General features: G+C 41.0%; 1 protein-coding gene across 1 annotated transcript in view; it reads left to right on the top strand.

Moving 5' to 3' along the window:
* Positions 1-20,945, top strand: part of Prkar2b (protein kinase cAMP-dependent type II regulatory subunit beta) — a 105,810-nt gene that overhangs the window by 75,233 nt on the left and 9,632 nt on the right. Inside the window, exons 5-7 of the mRNA XM_052738287.1 lie at positions 9,805-9,911; positions 12,832-12,985; positions 18,712-18,813. Of these exons, the coding sequence (XP_052594247.1) occupies positions 9,805-9,911; positions 12,832-12,985; positions 18,712-18,813 (363 nt within the window). The remainder of the gene's footprint in view (positions 1-9,804; positions 9,912-12,831; positions 12,986-18,711; positions 18,814-20,945) is intronic.

Here is a 20,945-nt window from a genome sequence, read left to right as displayed (position 1 = left end):
CTCATTCTGTAGCCCATGCAGGCCTTGAACTTGTAATTGATCCTCCAGACTCAGTTTCCCAAGTAGCCGAGATGAAAAGCGTGACCCACTAGGCATAGCTAAATGGACTCTTTAATGAAACGATTTAAAAAAGATTTGCACTGTCCTGCTAAAAGTCTTCAGTGTGTAATGTAAAAGTCAGTTCATGGGAGAGAAGCAGCACCAAAATCATGAATTAACATTACTGATTACTTTATAGGGAAAGAATACGTTTTACTTTTTATTTAGAAAAAAATCTATTGTTTTGAGGTAGGCTCTTTCTATATGGCCACAACTAACCTCAAACCCAGGGTCATCCTTCTCAGCCTGCCACCTGCCGGGAACACAGGCATGGTGGGTCATCATCACTCAAAGTTTGTCTTTGATCTCATGCCAGCTTGATTTTCTCTCTCTCTCTCTCTCTCTCTCTCTCTCTCTCTCTCTCTCTCTCTCTCTCTCTCTCCTCCCAAATCCTTTTCAAGATGACATGGACTATTTAAAAAACAAAAACAAAAAACCTTAAATGTTTATGTATGCCTGCTTGCCTTCCTTCTTTTCCTCTCTTTCTATTCACTGAGACAAGTTTGTACTGCCCATATACTCCTGGGTACAGGGTTATCCTGTACCCAGCTTGTCTGCTAAGAACTAGGCCTCATCGTGTGCAGGTGATCACAGCAGCTGTGAGTTTATATGTGAACAGCTACATTGTGAGCAGAGGAATTTCACGGCACTCCTTCCATCCTTCTGTTCCTTTTGTCTCTTCTTCCACAACACCCTGGGCATAGTGGGAACAACTGAAGTATTTGGAGCAGAGGATTTAACAGTCTTATTTCTTCCCTGTGGCAGATAAAGGGGAAAACGAGAGGGACATGGGGTAGAACGAAAGGATGGAGCCCATAGAGAAACTGTCCCATAATTCCATTGGAGAGAAGTGTGCCTGAACTGCGGAAGGGAGATGAGTAGGCAGAAAAGGATGATTGCTGACATGCAGGATTAACTGACCTTGGTTCTTGACAGCTGGTCTGATTAGAGCCTGAGGAGCGTCTAGGATGACTGCCAGTGCCCCACTGCAGTGACCATGAATGAAGGCAGTACCTTTCCAGACCTGGAAGAACTCCAGAGAGGAAGGGGAAACAATAATTACCAGTTAACACAAAGAATAATGTTGGCTTTGTAACTATTGTCTCATTTGAATTTCCTGAAGTTAGTGTTTAGTTTGAAGATTTCACACTTCCCAGACCTCAGCACACTTTTTCCCTTGGGGTACTGTATAGGTGCAGATTTTCTAATTATTAATGTCTTTGAAGATATTCTCATGAATATTTTAATGTTCCACTCAGTAGGCCATTTTCCTCCTGAAATAGTTCTAATTTGAGGCTAACAGGAACACTTTTCCTTTGCTCTTCGGTAGGCGCTTCCGTTAATGCAGAGTAGATTGCCACTGCCTGAATGAGTCAGAGCCTTCCTGAGCTCTCAGAGAGAGAACATGGTGTGGATTGACTACAGTGGCTGTCAGCACCACCCTCAGCCTCTGCCTGTTGTACTTCCCAAGTTCTTCTCACTCTGTGCGTAGTTATGGGAATTAGATTTTGGTGCACTAGAGCAGACACCTGTCACCATAGGTAAATCTCTCTATTTTATTAGGAAATTTTCATATACTGGTATGAGTTCTTTAGTTTTATAATTTAAAAGTAGTGTTTCATATGTCTGCTTAAACTGGAGCTAATTCTAACATAACCAAAAATTTTATTGTAGCAATTTATTTCATTTTCTCCATTTGATATTTAGAATCAGAACTAATCAATAAAGCTGATATTTCCCCTCTGCCTTCCATAAAAGAAACAAATCATAAATGACAAGTAAAATACAGTATTAGTAAGCCATTTAATTAACCTTCAGAGTTTTGACAGGTGACCATATGCTGCCTGAGGCAGATTAACTCATTTGGGTAAAAGGCCCCTGCAGTGCTGATTAGCGTCATGTCTGGAAATCCTTGCTTCACAGCCCTCCTGGCTCCATCTTCAGCCCTGGCTGCTGCCCGTGAACAGGAGCCAGAGCTCACCCATGATGAGGAAGGAATGAAAACCACTTGCAAACCGATCACCATCATTTCCTCATGCTTCTCTTAGTACATGAGAAGATTCAAAGTTTTGTTCTCTGTATAGAGGTTTTTTTTTAAGATTTATTTTTATTTATGTGACTATGGGGTGCATGCATGAAGATTTCCTCTGGCATCAGAAGGGAGTATCAGGTTTTTGTTGTTGTTGTTTTCAAGACAGGGTTTCTCTGTGTATCCCTGGCTGGTCTCACTGAGTGCTGAATCAAAGGTGTGTGCCACCACTGCCTGGCAAGCTTTTTTTTTTTTTTCAATCCAGAAATTTTAATTACACATATATTTACTAGAATTCACAATGAACAAAAGAAACTTCCCTACAACTCTGTCTCCCAGGAGCCCTATCTCTCGGTAGACAAGGCCTTTACACTATCTTGTGTAGTCAGACTTCTTTTTCCTGCCAGCCAATTCCCAAATAACCATACCAAAGCATGTATTAATTATAAATGCTCAGCCAATAGCTCAGGCTTGTTACTAGCTAATTCTTCATTTTAAATTAACCCATATTTCTTATCTACACTCTGCCATGTGGCTCAATGCCTTTTCTTAGTACAGCAAGCTCATCTCCTCTCTGTCTCTCTATTCTGACCTCCTCCCTTTCTTCTTTGTGCTCTGTTTTTGTCTCTAAGTCCTACCTAACCTCTACTTGTTCAGCTATTGGCCAGTCAACTTCTTTATTAACCCAGTCACAGAGACATATATTCACACAGTATAAAGGAATATTCCCCAGTCTTGTTCATTTCCCAGGACTGTGTAATGCATTTGTGGCAGCAATATTTATCCAGGGCTTGGCTCTGTTCTTATCTTACTTAATATATTAGATACCATAGAGATATATGAAAATAGAGCCTCTACTTTTTAACTTTTTTTATTAGTTCTTTGAGAGTTTCAAGTTCCCTGCACAGCATGTTTAATCTCCCTTCAGCTCTTCCCAGACCTACCCTCCTTACCCTAAGTCATCCAACTTTGTGTCAAAACAAACCATCCTTTCAAGACTAGTTTGTGTTGCCCAAAATATTCTTGGAGTGTGGTTTTCTCCTACAGCCTGTCTTTCCCAGCATCTAACAACTGCCAATCACTGCACATCGAGGGGTGGGATTGTGTGCCCAACTTCCCTGTCTATCTGGGATTTGATCTGGCCTGGGCTTGCACAAATTTTACGTGTGCTATCACAGCTGCTGTAAGTTCATCTATGGGGCTGCCCTGCTGTGTCTAGAAGTTGTCACCTGGCTTATATATTCTTCTTGCTCCTCCTGCAATGATCTCTGAGCCTTGTGGGGATGGTGCAGTCGACATAGTCCTTTAGTGCTGAGCATTCGAGAGTTCCTTCCCGTCTGCACATTGGCTAATTACAGGTCTCTGCGTTTGTCACCATCTACTGCAAACAGAAACGTCTCAGAGGAGAGTTGGTAGATGCATTGATCTATGGATATAATGATAAGTCATTAGAGTAAGTTTAATACTGTGTCCATTTAGAAGCATAACAATAGTAGGTTCTCTCCTAGGGCTTACGACTCCTGTAGCCAAAAGTTCTTGGCCCCAGCAATGGTGTCAGATAGGGGTTTCAGTGGTTGGTTACTTCTTTGGGTAGTGTTGCTAGATGGGCTATGAGGAATTCACAGAGGGTGTAATTGATGATTACCATTTACATCTAGTACCTGCATAGCACCTGCACTGTGAAAACTAGCTGGGAGGAATGAAGTTTCTAGGTCCCTAGCATCTTGATCCTGTTCTATGTCATGTCTTCAGTGTACATTCTTACTGTCAGGTTCTGGAGGGTAACCAAGAGGAAGGGTAATGCCTATAATGTTTGAGGCTTTATGTGGCCCTCAACAACTCCAGAAGAAGAAACCATTTCTGGACCTGAGCTTTTTGTTAGCATGTTTTTAGTAGGGGCTTGTTGCCCTGTTATAGGGTAATTCCATTTCTGTATTTCACTCTCTCTCTGTGTGTGTGTGTGTGTGTGTGTGTGTGTGTGTGTGTGTGTGTGTGTGTGTGTATACGCACGTGCACGTGCATGCACTCAAGCTGCCCACACACACTTATAGTTCAAACCACCACACAAGGTTAAGTATTCACAACCTTGGATTTAGCAGTGGATTTTTAGATACCAAAAGCAAGGATGAGAAAAGATATATTGAACTTTGTATTACCATAACATTGTATAAGTCACAGGACATTACCCCCACAAAAAAGTAAAAAGACAAACTACAGAATGAAAAATATTTGTTGATCATATACTTGAGAAAAGCCTAGTGTTCAAGATATATAAATAGTGTAAGACGTACAACAATACAATGAGCGGAATACTTAAATAACTTTCTCTAGAGAAGATAAATGACAAGCAAGCAGATAAAAAGATTCCTAGCATGGTTAGTCATTAAGAAAATGCAAATCAAGCCGGGCGGTGGTGGCGCACGCCTTTAATCCCAGCACTCGGGAGGCAGAGCCAGGCGGATCTCTATGAGTTCGAGGCCAGCCTGGGCTACCAAGTGAGTCCCAGGAAAGGCGCAAAGCTACACAGAGAAACCCTGTCTCGAAAACCAAAAAAAAAAAAAAAAGAAAATGCAAATCAAGACCAAATAAAACACTACTTCATCTCCACTAGGGTGGTTATAATTAAGTAAAAGAAAAACAACAAATGTTGAGGACATGAGAACATTAGAATGCTCACAGTTGCTAGTGGTTCAGCTGCTGTGGTCTATCACTTGGGAATCCCTCAAAGTGTAGAGGTACTGTACAGTTCAGTAATTCCTCTCATAGGCATTCAGAAGAATTGAGATCAAATATTGGTTGAGACAAGTACGAGGATACAAATGTTCATAGCAGCACTGTCCACTGTAGAAGGTGGAAACAATCCAAATGTCCATTATCAGAATGTGGGACCTGAGCCCAGCATGGTGGCACAAATCCTTTAATCCCACTTGGGAGGCAGAGACAGGCAGATCTCTGAGTTCAAGGCCAGCCTGGTCTACAAAGTGAGATCCAGGACAGCCAAGGCTGTTACACAGAGGGACCCTGTTTCAAAAAAACCAAAATGAAAAAGCAAAAAGCATGTGAGATCTGGAGTTCATCAGGCCTATGTGCAAGTGCCTCTGAAATGGATTCTAAAATTTACATCCGAAATAGACAAATCTGGAGAGGCAAAGTCCCAGAGAAGCCTACACAGTGTTGAAAGCCAGTCAGTGAATTGACAATGACTTCACCACACAGTATAAGATACGACACCAATACTGGAAGAAGTTGGGCAGTGGAACCGAGCAGAGCCTAGGAAAAGCTCCACGTGAATCAACTGGACAAAGGATAAAGGCAACGAGTGGCACTGGGACAAACGAATGCACACCCCAAAGAACCTTTCACAAAGATTAACCCCAAATGTGTCAGAGACCTCAGTGTAAAATGTTTAAAAGTCATAAACACTACAGCTATCTAGATGATCTAGAATCTGATGACTGTTCAGTATATGAAAGAAGCAATAAGCTGGACCTCCTTAAATCAAACATTTCTAAGACCAAGTGTGGTGCTTAGTGCTGTAATCCCAGTACTGAGGAAGCTAAGGCAGGGGGTGTGAGGTACAGGACCTGTATGGCTACATAGTGAGATACTGCTTCAAAAAGAAAAAAAAAGCAAAACTGAAGTTTTTGGACTGGAAGATACTATCAGCAAGCCTTAAGCAGAGAGAAAATATTTGCAAAAGATACACCTGATAAAAAACAGTTACACAAAGTACACTAATAATTGTAAAAACATAGCAGTAAATAAAAACCTGATTGAAAATTAGATCAAGACTGTGAGATAGGTCAGCAGGTAAGGATGTCACATACAATGAAATATAATTCAGGCTGGGAAATGTATATTATTTATTATGCTACAGTGGGCATAAGCTGTGAAGGCATTATGCTAAGTGAAATAAGCTAGATACAAGAAAACATTTTATCATTCTATTGTATTGAAATATTCAGAAAATAGGAATCTACGTAGAGAATGAACAGATCCATGGTTTCTAAGGAGCTCGGAGACCATGAAAATAGCAAATAACTTCTTAATAGATACAGGGTTTCCTTTGGGGCTAATGAAAATATTTGGAAGCACATAGGGATGGTTGATGTTCAGTGACCTATGTCTCCAGGGAAAAGCAAATCAAAATCAGAACAGTGAGATACTGCACACCCATCAAAATGCCCCAAATCCGGAACCCTGATACCCCAAATGCTGGTGAAGGCGAGGACAAGAGGAACTCTGGCTCATTGCTGGTGGGGATTCAGAGTGGTTTAGCCACTTTAGAAGTGATTTGGCAATACCTACCACACTATTTTCCTACACTCCAACTCTTCTGCTCCTCTGTAATTACCCAGAGAGGTAAAAACTTAATGTTCACACGAAAACCAGGGTACAGTTGTTCACAGCAGCTTTATTTATAATTGCCTAGTGTTGGGAGCCACCAAGATGTCCTTCAGTAGATGAATAGATAAACTATGGTACATCCAGGCATGGGAATAGTAGGCAGTAAAAGGAAATGAGCTGTGGAGCCATGGAAAGACACAGAAGAAGCGTATGTATTAGAAGTAAAAGAAGCCAGTGTGAGAAGTCTAGACCTACCCGATTCTAACTGTCAGACATTCATAATAGGAAATGATGGGGTCAGTAACACAGACTCAGTGGTAACCAGGAGTTGAGGGACCGGAAGGATGAATGACAGCTGGGTTCCGAGCATTTTGGGGGTAGTGAAACCATAGCTGTGTCATGGCACTTGTAAACTTGACTGAGTGGCAGTGATGTGCCTGCGTAGATTCAGAGCAGCAATGGAGCTCTCTGGTGTAGTGGCTAGAAGTTTGAGGATGAAGTTTAAAACAACTGATATAAATCTATTCTGGGAGAGGCTTGTCCATGTATGGGGGCAGGGAGCATATGGGAAATCTGTGCATCCCTCACTGTTTGCTAGGAACCTACAGGTAATTTGAAAAATAATAAAAATCTGTGTATTAGTTCAAACATGCTGATTTCCGTTAGTTTTTATCATTTACTAGCTGTTGTAAAGAACTAAATCATGACATTTTCAGGAAAAAGGATAAAACTGGAAATCATTACGTTGGGTGATAAAAGCCAGTCCAGATACTTCTAGAATCCATATATGGGGGGGGAGCATTGAAAGGGGAATCAGTGGGGGAGATGGATGTATCTTAAAGGAGAAGGGGTAAAAGAGAGGGGTAAGAGAATGTGAGTGACATGAAAGCAAAGGGAAGACTGGGAGATGGAAAGGAACCAACCGCTCAGAGGGGCATGGAGCAGAGGTAGGGCTGTGGGGAGGAACAGTTGGAGTAGATAATGACACCATAGGGAAGTCATGATGAAACCCAGTTGCTTGTACTCAACTTTAAAAACTAATATGAAAATGTAAATCAACTGCTTTCAGAATGATGCCCCTCCTCAGGAAACCCTGAGCTCAGCACAGTTTGAAAACCTGCTCAGGAAGTCTGCATTTGAGCATAGCCTGCAGCTGTGGAGCTCAGTCTTCACAGAACAGCTCTGTGATTGCCTCAACAGCTCTCATTCTTTTCTTTTTCTTTCTTTCTTTCTTTCTTTCTTTCTTTCTCTTTCTTTCTTTCTTTATTCTTTCTTTCTTTCTTTATTCTTTCTTTCGTTCTTTCTTTCGTTCATTCTTTCTTTCTTTCTTTCTTTCTTTCTTTCTTTCTTTCTTTCTTTCTTTCTTTCTTTCTTTCTTTCTTTCTTTCTTTCTTTCTTTCTTTCTTTCTTTCTTTCTTTCTTTCTTTCTTTCTTTCTTTCTTTCTTTTTCTTTTTTCTTTTGTCTTTGTTTTTCAAGACAGGGTTTCTCTGTCTAGTTTTGGTGCCTGTCCTGGATCTCACTCTGTGGACCAGGCTGGCCTCGAACTCACAGAGATCTGCCTGCCTCTGCCTCCCGAGTGCTGCTGGGATTAAAGACGTGCGCCACCACTGTTTGGCACCAGGTTACTTTCTGTGGTGTTTATTCTGTTTACATAGAAGTAGAAGTGTCTCTTCTTCATGGTGACTCCAGAGTCTGAATTTTTTTCAGATCTGACAAATGAATGTGAGAGAAGTGATCTTATTTCCATCTTAGTTTGCATTTCTCTTCATTTTGAGAGAAGCTGGGCATCCTTTTTCAGAATTATTTTAAGACAAACCCCTCCCCAGAAGCACTTTGGAACCCTAGACCCAGGTTTGGGGTTTTGTTCATTGGTTTAATGGGGCTCCTTAATGCTCTCTTCCAGCCTGAAAAACTTTCCGTTTTAGAAAGTTTATTCCATGTTTCTTCATTTTCTGTTTTCTCTGGACTCTTTCCTTTCTTTGTTGACTTTGTGATTTAAATTTTATTCTTTCTTATTTTATTAAAATATTCAGTCGGGTGGCATTTGCCATTTGCCATACCTATACCAAGAACAAACCTTAATGTAAATGCAAACTTTGGGTCAGTGAGTCTCTGAGCCTTATCAGTCGTAACAAACCCACCACTCTGCTGGGGGATGTTATTAGTGGGGGAAGCTGAGGAAGTGTTAAGCCCTGTGAGACTGTCTCAGTGCACCCATAAACCTAAAACTGCTCAAGAGGTTGATTTTAAAGGGAAAAATTAGCAGTCATGTTTTAAGTTTTTTTGTCAGGATCCTTTTTTTAATACCTGTAAGTATAATATCCTGAGCCTTCTATGGGTGCACAAGCTGTACTGTCTAAAAGCTCTTCTCTGCTACTGGGACTGTCAACAAACAGCTGATTAAGACCCCCCCCCCCCAGGAAGTAGGGCAGCCTATGAGCTCAGCTGTCATACCTTGGGGGCCCTCTTCCTAGCAAGTGAAAGGCTTGCATTCTGGGCACTGGCATTTGGTGTGTCTGTTCAAGCTCTCTCTGGTCTCTTGTCTAGGAAATTAAGTCACGTCTTGGCCACTAAGCTTGTGTCCAGGGTAAAGGGACTTTACAGGAAGCACCTGATCCATATGCATCTTTATCTTTGTGTTTTAGCTCCACCCTGATGGACCACATAATTTTAGTCTGAATGTTTTCTGTACTGTGCTCATGGGCCCCTCTAACACTATTGAATGCAGTTTTAATGATTTGTGAAGATCTTTCCTAGGAGATGTAGTTGGTTGGTTTTTGAGGAGAAATGTACTGACAGACAGACAGTGACAGAATATTCGCTCCAGTCTTTTGTTGCTGCTGTTTGACTGCCCCTGCCCCGAACTGCGTTCTGTTCTGTCTTATTTTGGGTACTGGCATAAACTGCAAAACTGAAGTTAGGATGTAATTTCACCAGGTGTTTAGGGAACCTCCACACTAATTCTATCAATGAGTACTAGGAAGTTTTAAGAACAGATAGCTTCAGGAAATTTGAAACAGTTCTTTACCACTCTGGTTATTTTTGTTTTTTCAGTTTGGTAGTGCTTTTTCCATGTGAAGTGGTGATAGTTACAAATGTTCTAAAGTAGGCTGATACCATTCCTCTCATTCAGCTGTTGAATATGAGAATAAATAATCATCTCATTTGGATGTGGTGAGGGGTACTGCAGTCTGACTTTCCTGATAAAACCCAGTGGTAATGATATTCTGATTTCTTTGAAATCTTTCACAAAAACTAAGATTATATGATTCCTTCAGGAACTGTGTTCTAGATGCACATAAAGATATCTTATCTCTTTAAAAAATAGGAGCAGATGTCTCAAGTGTTAGATGCCATGTTTGAAAAATTGGTCAAAGAAGGGGAGCATGTGATTGATCAAGGTGATGATGGTGACAACTTCTACGTCATCGATAGGTAAGTTTTATCCAGCTTTACTGCGGAAGCTTTAAAATCCTATCCTGTACAATCTCAGCAGTCACTGTGACAACCGACAGATTAATTTGTTTGCCGTTTCCCTTCACTCTTAATACTAGGCAATGGGCGCTGTAAATGTCTTGTGAATATGTACAATAAAGTCATGCTAAGTAGTGCAGGGAGCCATAGTTTATAGAAGAAGTGAATCTGTAAGTCTTAGTCATTAATGTGCCTTGATTTGCTAACTTCTATTTGGTAGGTAGAAAGTAATAATATTGCCATGTAGTAGATGCCTATTACAGTGAGAATAGGGCATGGATACCTGGCTGTGGTGGTGCACGCCCTTAATCCCAGCCCTCAGGAAGCAGAGGCAGGTGGATCTCTGTGAGCTCGAGGCCAGCCTGGCCTACAGAGGGAGTTCCGGGACAGCCAGAGCTGTTACACAGAGAAACCCTGTCTCAAAAACAAAAACAAACAAACACCACAGCAAAAGATAAGGAGTGGAAGAATCTAAGTGGTGGTGTAGTTCCCTCAGTACTGCTCCATTTTTAAAAAGTTCTTACTATTAACCATAAAAGAACCCAGGTACCCCAGAAGGTGTGAGATGAGGAGGAAGCCCTTTTTTCCTGCTGTTTTAGCCTTCTTTAGTCAGTAGAGGGAGCAGCTCATGTCTCCTTACAGAAATTGTGTAGCATTTTCTTTGTCTTTTCAAATGTTTCAGGGTTTTGGTTTTTCTTTTGGGGGGAGGGGGTTGTTTTGAGGAAAGTACTGGCCTAGTACTTGCTATGTAGACCGGGCTGGCCTTGAACTCATAGAAAATATTTTACTAAACAGAAAGTATATGCAGTTATTTGTATTGACAATCAAATTGTCAATTTGAATTGACAATTCAGAAATCTTAAACTGTGTTTTGCTTTATCAGAGAACAATATGGCCTGTGTGATGAATAGATGAGCCTCAAACCATACTATTGCACATGCTGGGCAGGGTATTTCTTCACCTTTGTGGAGTGAGGCAGGGTTCACGGGGTAGTCCGTGTCCCTAAGCTGTCCAGTTTTGTGTGGAACACAACTCATCTCCCCACCTGATCTACTGATACAGTTTTGCTCCATTGGATAGGATTGTGGTCAGCTGATAATTAGACCTCCTCTGTCTCCTTGGGCCCCTTTCCTAACCTTGGCTCTGTTTTCTTTCATACCTGAGCTGAGCGTGACTTTCAGTCAGCAGGTTTGCTGACTTCTCTAACCCCATCCTGATGCCTGAGCGACCTACTGCTGCAGCTCTACCAGGGCAGGGATGAAGCCAAAGCATGATGTGTTCCCTTGTGTGAGGCAGAGTCATGGTGACGATGTTACAGCTTTCACCAACAAAACAGCTTACAAGTACACTCAAGTGTTTTCATTGAATTGTAGGTGAGAAGACCATGTTTGGAAGTCCAGCATTGACCTTTCTTTCAGTGGATATTTTTGACTACAAAACCTGCTTTACATTTGAGCATAGTGCATTCTCTTTCAGTTATATCCTAATTATCCATTGACAGATGAAACACTCTGGTTCACAGACGTGACGGGGCTTGATTGAGGTCACCCAGATAGTCAGTGCATCTGACCCACAGCCAGGTCCTCTGTCAGCCACTTCTGTTCATGCTCATTGCTCTGGCCTGCACTGCCTGGAGCCTCACAGCGTCAGGGAGGGAATCAGTATGAACAGCAGTCTGCCTGTCTAACAGACTTCCCACCGATGGCCCCCAGTTGGGCTGGTAGCATGTTTTACTCTCACCAGGCCATTTTGTTATTCATTTTATCCTATTCAGAATGGCAAATCTAGAAAAGAATGTCAGTGACACAATACAAGGGAATAAACTGCAAATTAACAGTTTAAAAATTATTATCCATGGAACAAATTCTAGGATGTATCTTCACGTGTGTCATTCTATCCATGAACTATATTTAAAAGGCAACAGTTTTCTTCCTTATTAACATCTTCTGTTTCTGTTTCTTTACTGCTTAATAATCCTTTTCTAGTCCTTAAGAGCTGTCCCATTTTACCACTGCCACATCTTTTTTCTAGGATTTAACCAACAGGATATAGCTAAAGAACTTCTCCTGCCTGCCTCACAGGTGCGCCAGGCAGCCTGGAAACCATGCTTTCTGTTGAAGTACAGAGCGTGGAGGGAAGGGCTAGCTTGTGTGAGTGGAGGCCTGCCCCTGAGCACAGGGACTGCCCAGGGAGGCTGCTTGCCCGTAGAAAGCACCTCAGGGGAAGCCTGCGAGAACACTACAGGAAGGGCAGCAGTTTGAGGCTGACCTAAAGAACAGGTCAAGGAGGGCAGGTTGAGGCTTTGTGGGCCAATGTGGTCTAAGAATTCAATTCTGCTTGTAATCCGAACCAGCTGTGTATAATAAGTAAAGAACAAGTTTGTTTGTTTTCTAAGAAGACTTTTTTTTTTTTGGCCAAAAGTGGGAGCTAGCTGGGGTACCAATTCCTGCTATAGTTTATAAAAGACTTGTCAGCAAATTATTAGAGCTATATGCTTTTAAAAAGTAGTCATTTTCTTTTGATCTCAAAAGCAATATACATTTCTTTTAGAAACAAAGTATTGTTACATGGTCAATGCCCTGGAGCACCTCACAGTTTTACTTAGATAAGTACAGTAGTGTTTGACATATGTTCCCACAGATGACTTACTGCACATATTCTATCACTGATTTTAACTTTTTATTGTTTAGTTCTTTCCCCATGCATTGTTCCTACCCTAGTCCAGTTGGTGGTCTTTCTCATAGGTCGCTGTTATCAGAGGGTATAGCAGGAAGGAAATCAGAGTGTACGGGGCTCTTCTCTGCAGCAACGCCTCACTGTAATCAAATGCTACTTGAATCTCTTTGTCTCTAATTTAATATGATTTGTATATGTCCAACAGAGGAACATTTGATATTTATGTAAAATGTGACGGTGTTGGAAGATGCGTTGGTAACTATGATAATCGTGGGAGTTTTGGAGAACTGGCCTTAATGTACAATACACCCAGAGCAGCTACAATCACTGCTACCTCTCCTGGTGCTCTGTGGGGTTTGGTAAGTAAAATATTTGCTTGATCTAAATGTTATTTTTTTTAAATTATTATGATAGTAGATAGGCAGATACCCTGAAACTATATTTTAATTTTAATCAGTAAATTTATTTGGGAATCATAAGTCATTGGCATTTATTAGATGTTGCACTGTTGGACACAAAGACTGTGCTGAATCAAAGATTTATGTCCTGTCTCTTCCCAAGTCAGGAGCTTGAATATACTGGACCTTAGATTGACATCAGATCCAAAATGCTCCTCTTGTATCCATACTTAAACTTCGACCCACAACAGCTGGAGAGATGACTCAGTCATAAGGTATCTGCTTATGGAGGATCTGAGAGCACAGCGGCTTGTGCCTGTAACTCCAGAGTAAGGGAAGGGGCATGGGGACAAGCATCCCCAAAGCTCATTGACTAGCCAGTCTAGCCAAGTCAGGTTCAACTTCAGGTTCAGTGAGAGACCTTGTCTCAAAGGTGGAGGGCAATCCAGAGAAGATATCTGGAATCAGTCTCTGGCCTCTGTATGTAGGTATGCATAAGCATTTGGACACACATATGCACAAAGCCTCACTAACAAGTATGAATTCGCACTCACTCACACACGCGCACACACACCCTTCTGTATTTTTCTCAGCTAGCTCTCTGAGGTAAAATGGTAGAGTCAGATAAATTAGTGGTTTTCAGAGTGATCAGCTGAAAGTCACAACTGGGGCCTTGTTAGAAGCACACACACTAGGCCCCTCTATTGATTCTGACCCCTGCACCAAAAGCTCTGGAGAAGGGTCCAGCACTCCTGTGCTCCTGAAAGCTTCCATGCGATTCTGATGTTGCCACAGTTTGGAAAGCACTAAAAACGGTTCTCCTGATGGTGTCAGCTGCTTGGTAATGTGTTTCCACTCAAGAGCAGCTATGTAGAGTAAAAATATTTGGTACCTGTGCTTTTCATTTAGGATATTAAAAAAAAAATCTTGCTTCGATTCTACATAAATCTAATCATTCTCTTTTGGTGGGACCTGGATGTTGATTTGGATGGTGTATTCCTAATCTAGAAACTTTGAAATGTCACCAGTTCAGAACTTTTTCAGTACCAACATGATTCCACAACTGTAAAATTCCACACATGTTACAGATCAGTTAGAATGCAAGCACATTGTGAATACTTATAAATTACCTTCAGGTCATGCATATGAGATACACATGAATTATGGATTTTGTGTTTAGACTTGAGACATGCTCCCAAGCTATTTTTGTTAGGAGTTTTCTGGGCGTAGTTGAGTGTGGGGGTGCTGATGTCTAAAATCTAAAACACTTCTGGTCTCAAGACAAGAGATCCTCAGTCCATATATTTAAATAAATGTCTTAATGGTAGAAATTCTGTTAAGCATTGGTTGGTTCATAGACACATTTGGCTGAGGGGCTAGAGGCGGCTTGGGGCCTCTTTTCACATGGTAACATAGTGCAGAACATAACAACTGATTCTGGAAGACTGGATTTAAGGTCAGGTTCTCAGACTTTGTTTGGCAAGTATGCAGACTACTCTGGGAATCCACTTACCACCCTGGAGGTTGTGCAGATTATACTTCTGTGGGTCTAAGGTGAGCCAGAGCTGGCTGTATTCAAGAGCTCCCAGGAGGTATCCACACTGCCTGGTGTCACACTTCACTTCCTGCAGCACTGATTGATGGGAGTGTTTGAAACACAAAAGCAGCACATCCCATGTTCTTGACCTGCAGTTGTTATTTCCCCAGGCCTTTGTAGAAGAGGTTGTTATTTGTTTGTTTTGGGGACATCTGCTGCCCTGGAACTCAGAGATCCACCTGCTCTTGTCTGCCCAGTGCTGGGGTTAAAGTTGTATCCCACAGCCTGGCCAGAAGGGTTTTAACTGTCCAGTTTCAAAGGGGGAAGAGTTACAGAATGTACACATTATTTCTGCATTTCACTCAGAATTTGGTTTAGCTCATAAAAACATCTTACTCAAAGATGCTGGATACTTAGAATTCCTTTTTATTGGAGCCAAGCAGTTCCTGTATACCTATTAAACAGTTTTATGAGTTACAGGGTAGAAATGGAGATGGCTTTCATGTGGAAAGAAGTGATCACTGGAGTGTGTTAAAGGCACTCAGATTTGAGTGTCCGAAGCCAACAGAGAGCAGCCACACTAGAGCAGACCTGTGCAGGAAGCATTTGCCAGTTCTCACACTTAATCTCGTGTCCTCCATAACCTACCTATTACAGAGGGTGTAACTAAAAATGGAGCCATCTCACTAGAGATGCCAGTCAGGGTCAGGTGTGTCAAATAGTAAGGAGGCCTCTTCACACATCCTTGGTTCAAGATCACACATTTTCAAATTTGCCCTGAGCACTGATAGTTTCAGCCCCAGTGGTAACAGTAACTAACATACAAAGGCTCAGAGTTTTCATGTGCACAGTTCTTAAGCATTTAAGGAACATTTTCTGAGATTTTTTTTGGTAGCCTGTGCATGTTACTAACATTCATAAAAAGGGGTAGTTTCTGATTCATATATAAATACAATATCCTTAAAAGGTATAATAACATACATTCATTGTATTCAAACTTGCTTTTTAAGAGCAATTTGCATAAGCAGTCCCTTCTGGGGAAAGTTAGGTGGAAAGGAAACTTCTAAGATGCACAGCCTGCAGCCCTGTGGTTGTTAGTGCAGATGTAAAGAGAAGCATATTGCAGAGGGGTCCTCACTCCACAGCACTCTGCTGTTGTCAGCCTGGACGTTAGCATTTGGAATTGGGCTTCCTGAACTTGTCAGGTCACAGTGGGTTCATAGACAGTTCTTCCTAAGAGATAGAATTCATGACTTATTTCTAAATGGCTAAACTATTTCAAGCCTTTCTGTTTTAATGAAAACAAAAAAAGTCTGTCCATAAAAAATGTACCTGCTTCCCAAATCTCACTATATATGACAATCACATGGGACACTTTTATAGATGCAAATTATGTAGCCAGATGTAGAGATTTTGAGTTACTCAGGTCTTTGGTTTTAGAAATTACCTCAGCAAATTCTGATGTAGAGCCAGTCTTCAAAAGAACTCAGTATTTTTGTGAATTAACTCATAAAATTAAAAATAGAATTTTTCTTTTCTTTTCTTTTCTTTTTTTGAGACAGGGTTTCTCTGTGTACCCCTGGCTGTCCTGGAACTTGCTTTTTAGACCAGGCTGGATTCAAGCTCACAGAGATCCACCTGCCTCTGCCTCCCGAGTGCTGGGATTAAAAGTATGCACCACCACTGCCCAGCATACATTTACTTTTTATTTTGTGTGTATTTAGGGGCATGTGTGGAGGTCATTTTGTGTCCTAGTGACTGAACTTAGGTCTTTAGGCTGGGTAGCTGGTGCCTTTACCTGGTGAGTCATCTTGCTGGCCCAGGTTAAAAAAAAAAAAAAATTAGGAAGTACAAATCCAGAGTACAGCTGGCATCAAAATAGTAATTAACTAACTTGGAAACAGGATGTTTAATTTCCTAGTGTCTCATTCTGTCTGACTGTTACCACAAATCACCATAGTTGGCAAGAGCATTCATGTCTCACTGCTTTGAAGACTGAGAACCACAGGAGCTTTTGGTGTCTAGGGCCAGTTCCTAGAGGGCCATGTTCTTACTCTGTCCTTGTTTGGTGGAAGGGGCAAGACAGCTTTCAAGGGTCTTTTATGAGACTTACCTAACTCTATTCCTGACAGCTGCACACTCATGGCCTAACACCTAAGGCCCATCTCTTCATACCATCATGCTGAGGTTTAAGATTGGGGCTTCAGGGAGGGGACACATTTAGTCCATCATTGTTAGAGTTATATCCATAATATATTGGCACAGTAAGGTATTAATTAAATAATACCCAGTTTTAACTTTACTAAAGTATAATTATTCATTGGTGAATGCCAAACTATGTGATTATGAGGCTTAAGAATAAAAACACTTTGAGAATTTTTGCAACATAAAATTTTTGAGGAAAAATAGCTTTTGAGCTGCTATGTATAAACATTTCTGTCATTCCTAAATTAAGTTCTGCCTCCTAAGTGCTGGAATTAAAGGTGTGTGCCACCACCACCGACATAAATATGTATTTCTAAGAATGTTTACGTTATCAGTTCTTCAGGGATGACGTATCCACTAGTGGTTCTTGCAGTTTTTACTTCAGTGTACATATACTTCACGAGCATCACATTTAATTGAGTCTGTGTCTGACTGAAGTAAATACTTAAAAAAACAATACTACAAAGAATGTACTCCAAGACTGTCTGTCCTACTTTATTTTTTATAAAACCCAGGTCTGGTCAAGTCTACTTAATTGATTTTACAACGCTGCCATCTGCAGTGAGGGAAGGGTACTGGTATATTTTTTATAGTATGACAGTGCCCCCATGTGGGCATAAAGCCCAGTGTGTTTGTCTAAAGCAGTACCTCTCAACCCTCCTAACACAGTGACCTCTGATACAGCAGTGCTTCTCAGCCTTCCTAATGCTGTGACCCTTTAATACAGTTCTTCATGTTGTGGTGACCCCCAATGATAAAATCATTTTTGTTGCTACTTAATAACTAATTTTTCTACTATTATGAATCATAATGTAAAATCTGATATGCAAGATATCTGATCTATGTGAAACCCATGTGAAAGGGTCATTCAGCCCCCAAAGGGGCACTACCCACAGGTTAAGAACCACTGATCTAAATAAATGCTTTCCTCCCTCTCTCTTTCTCTCTCCCTCCCCCTCCCTCTCCCTCTTTCCTTTCCTTTTTTTTTTTTTTTTTTTTTTTTTTTTTGGTTTTTTCGAGACAGGGTTTCTCTGTGTAGCTTTGCGCCTTTCCTGGAACTCGCTTTGGAGACCAGGCTGGCCTCGAACTCACAGAGATCCGCCTGCTTCTGCCTCCCGAGTGCTAGGATTAAAGGCATGCGCCACCACCGCCTTTTTCTTTTTTGAGACAAGGTTTCTCTTGTGTAGTTCTGGCTGTCCTGGAACTTGCTCTGTAGACCAGGCTTGTAAGATGAATTGCTAAATGGTCTTATTAATAAAAATCCCAGAGCCAGATATTGGGGTGAAAACTGAGAGATCAGAGGAATAGAACAAGCCACAGCCAACCTCAGCCTCCAAAAAGAGCTACTTCCTGTATACCCAAGCCTATATGCCTTTCTGTTCTGCCATCTCACTTCCTCTCTCTGCCCAGCCTGTCTGTACAGACCTCCAGACCTCTATGGTTAGTGCTGGGATTAAAGGCATGTGCCACCACACCTGGCTCTGTTCCCAGTGTGGCCTTGAACTCACAGAGATCTGTATGGATCTCTGCCTCCCAAATGCTAGGATAAAAGACATGTGCTACCATTGCCTGACTTCTATGTTTAAATGAGTGGCTGGCTTTTTCCCCTGAACCTCAGATAAGCTTTATTAGGGTACAAAATATATTGGGGGACACAATATATCACCACACAGGCTGGCCTCGAACTCAGAGATCTTCCTGCCTCTGCCTCCTCAATGCTGAGATTAAAGATGTGTGCCACCACTGCCTGGCTAAATGCTTCTTTTTCTAAACAAATAAAGACAAAATTTTATATGCTAAATTTTGTGCCCAAGGAAATAAAAATGTGAAATTGAGAGTATAATCATGCTATAACCTTTTACTTCAATTATTGTATATTCCTTGTAATGAATGAAACTATTTGTTCAGATTTTAACTATCTTTGTATTTGCTTCTCTCTCTTTAGGACAGGGTAACCTTCAGGAGAATAATTGTAAAAAACAATGCCAAAAAGAGAAAGATGTATGAAAGCTTTATCGAGTCACTGCCATTCCTCAAGTCTCTGGAGGTGAGTTGTGCTTTACAATAGTCTGGTGCTCCAGCTGATAAAAAGGCCGACCATGTAGGGAAACCCAGTTCACACATAAAGATGGAAAGGGGTCCCCGATCTCTGCACATACTGTGTGCTATAGTACCTCCGCAATAATAATGATAATGATAATAATAATTTTAAAGTCTATTCATGTTTTCCTATGAAAAGAACAGATAGTGATATTAGGTCTTATTGCTATTTTTTTACTACTGTAACTACATTTTATTCTGGTTATTTGAAAATAAGGCTCTTATCTAGAATCTAGCAAATTTATAGGTGCCATTTATCTGATAGCAGACTTAAGAAATCAAAATGTCATGAAGAACTACTGGTTATCCCTTTACAGGGGGGAGCTACCTAAACACACAGGGTTCTCACTGCCCCACCCCCAGCCCCCAAGTCATCTTTACTGCTTGTTCCCATTTCTCTCTACCTTTTTTTTTTCACCCAGGCTACCTGTTTTTATTAGTGCTTTTTTTGAAAACATAAACTTTTAAAGGCAACACACACACACACACACACACACGCTTTAACACAAGTATGGAACGTGCAGTGTGCACAAGTCAATTAAAGATGATTTTTCTTTTATGTTTGAGCAGATAAAAGGCATCTGTTAAATTTGTAAGTTTGTTTGGACTGTGTAACTAAACCTCGTCTATCCATACCATGTGAAAGGATGACATGTAATAATGTTATGAGAACTCTGTATCCAACAAGATTTATCATGTCTCATCCAGTCTCAGAGCTGTTCCCATAGTAGAGGGATCAACATACATGTCACCTGTCCTGTAGTCTTTCTTAGTTTCTTTTTTCATGTCTGTAGCCAGATTTTTAGGAGATCTACCCAAATCAAATCTGATCTTCATTAATTTTGAAGTGAACCATAACTTTTTGTTTCCTGTAGAAATGAAAGCATAACCTGTCCCCCAATGTAACATATTTTCTGACTTCCATTTTGAAGTTAAGACATTCTTAAAATATATATAGCCAAATGAATGGAAACACATGAACTATGAACCAATGACTGAGGGGCCCCCACTGGATCAGGCCCTCTGAATGGGTGAGACAGTTGATTGGCTTGATCTGTTTGGGAGGCATCCAGGCAGTGGGACTGGGTCCTGTGCTCATTGCATGAGTTGACTGTTTGAAACCTGGGGCCTATGCAGGATTGCTTGGCTCGGCCTGGGAGGAGGGACTGGACCTGCCTGGACTGAGTCTACCAGGTTGATCTCAGTCTGTGGGGAAGGCTTTGCCCTGGAGGAGATGGGAAGGGGGGTGCTGGGGAGAAGGTGAGGGGGATGGGAGTGGGGAGAACAAGGGAATCCGTGGCTGATATGTAGAACTGAATTGTATTGCAAAATAATAAATAAATAAATAAATAAATAAATAAATAAATAAATAAATAAATAAATAAAAGCATCGCTAAAAAAAAAAAAAGATTTGTCTCACATTGTCAGAGAATGCTACATGCACTTAGTAAAGTCAGGCCCAGACACAGAAAAACCTCTAAAAAGATACAGTATGTTTTTAAATGTGCTTAGATGCTAAAGAAAATTAGTATAGACAGTCATAGAAAAACTAGTTTAAAAATAATAAAGTCTTTAAAGAAAAACTAAAGTAATATAAACAGAATAAACCACATAAAGGTGGGAAATACATAGGACGTCTGGAACCTGTACGGTGAATTTTTTTTATTTGAATCTTTTAAATGCTAATGTACAAAAATCAATAGCTGCTGAGAGACACCAGATTATGGAAACTGCTTAATCCCTCTACTTTTAAAGTCGGCCTTCCTCAGCCTTGGGTTCTTCTCCACCTATACACACTTACTTGGTATGTGAACATTTGAAATATGAATCAAACATATTTCAAATCTCAGGTCCATAAGTACTATCTACATGCCAATACCTCCTAAAATTGTCACCACTGTCAACTACTTATTTAACATCTTCTGTCAGATACTGTGCACATCCTAACCTGGACCAGACGCCTCAAATACTCCTCTTGGCTTTCTGTCCTGCTTTTGTATCACTGTGATAAGACACCCTGACCAGGCAGTTTATAAAAGAAAGCATTTAATAAATTGGGCCTGCAGTTCCAGAATCCAT

This window comes from Peromyscus californicus, unplaced genomic scaffold (assembly GCF_007827085.1).
Source record: "Peromyscus californicus insignis strain IS unplaced genomic scaffold, ASM782708v3 Scaffold_15__1_contigs__length_86483966, whole genome shotgun sequence".
Classification (NCBI taxonomy): Eukaryota; Metazoa; Chordata; class Mammalia; order Rodentia; family Cricetidae; genus Peromyscus; species Peromyscus californicus.
This window is presented reverse-complemented; position numbering and strand designations above follow the sequence as displayed.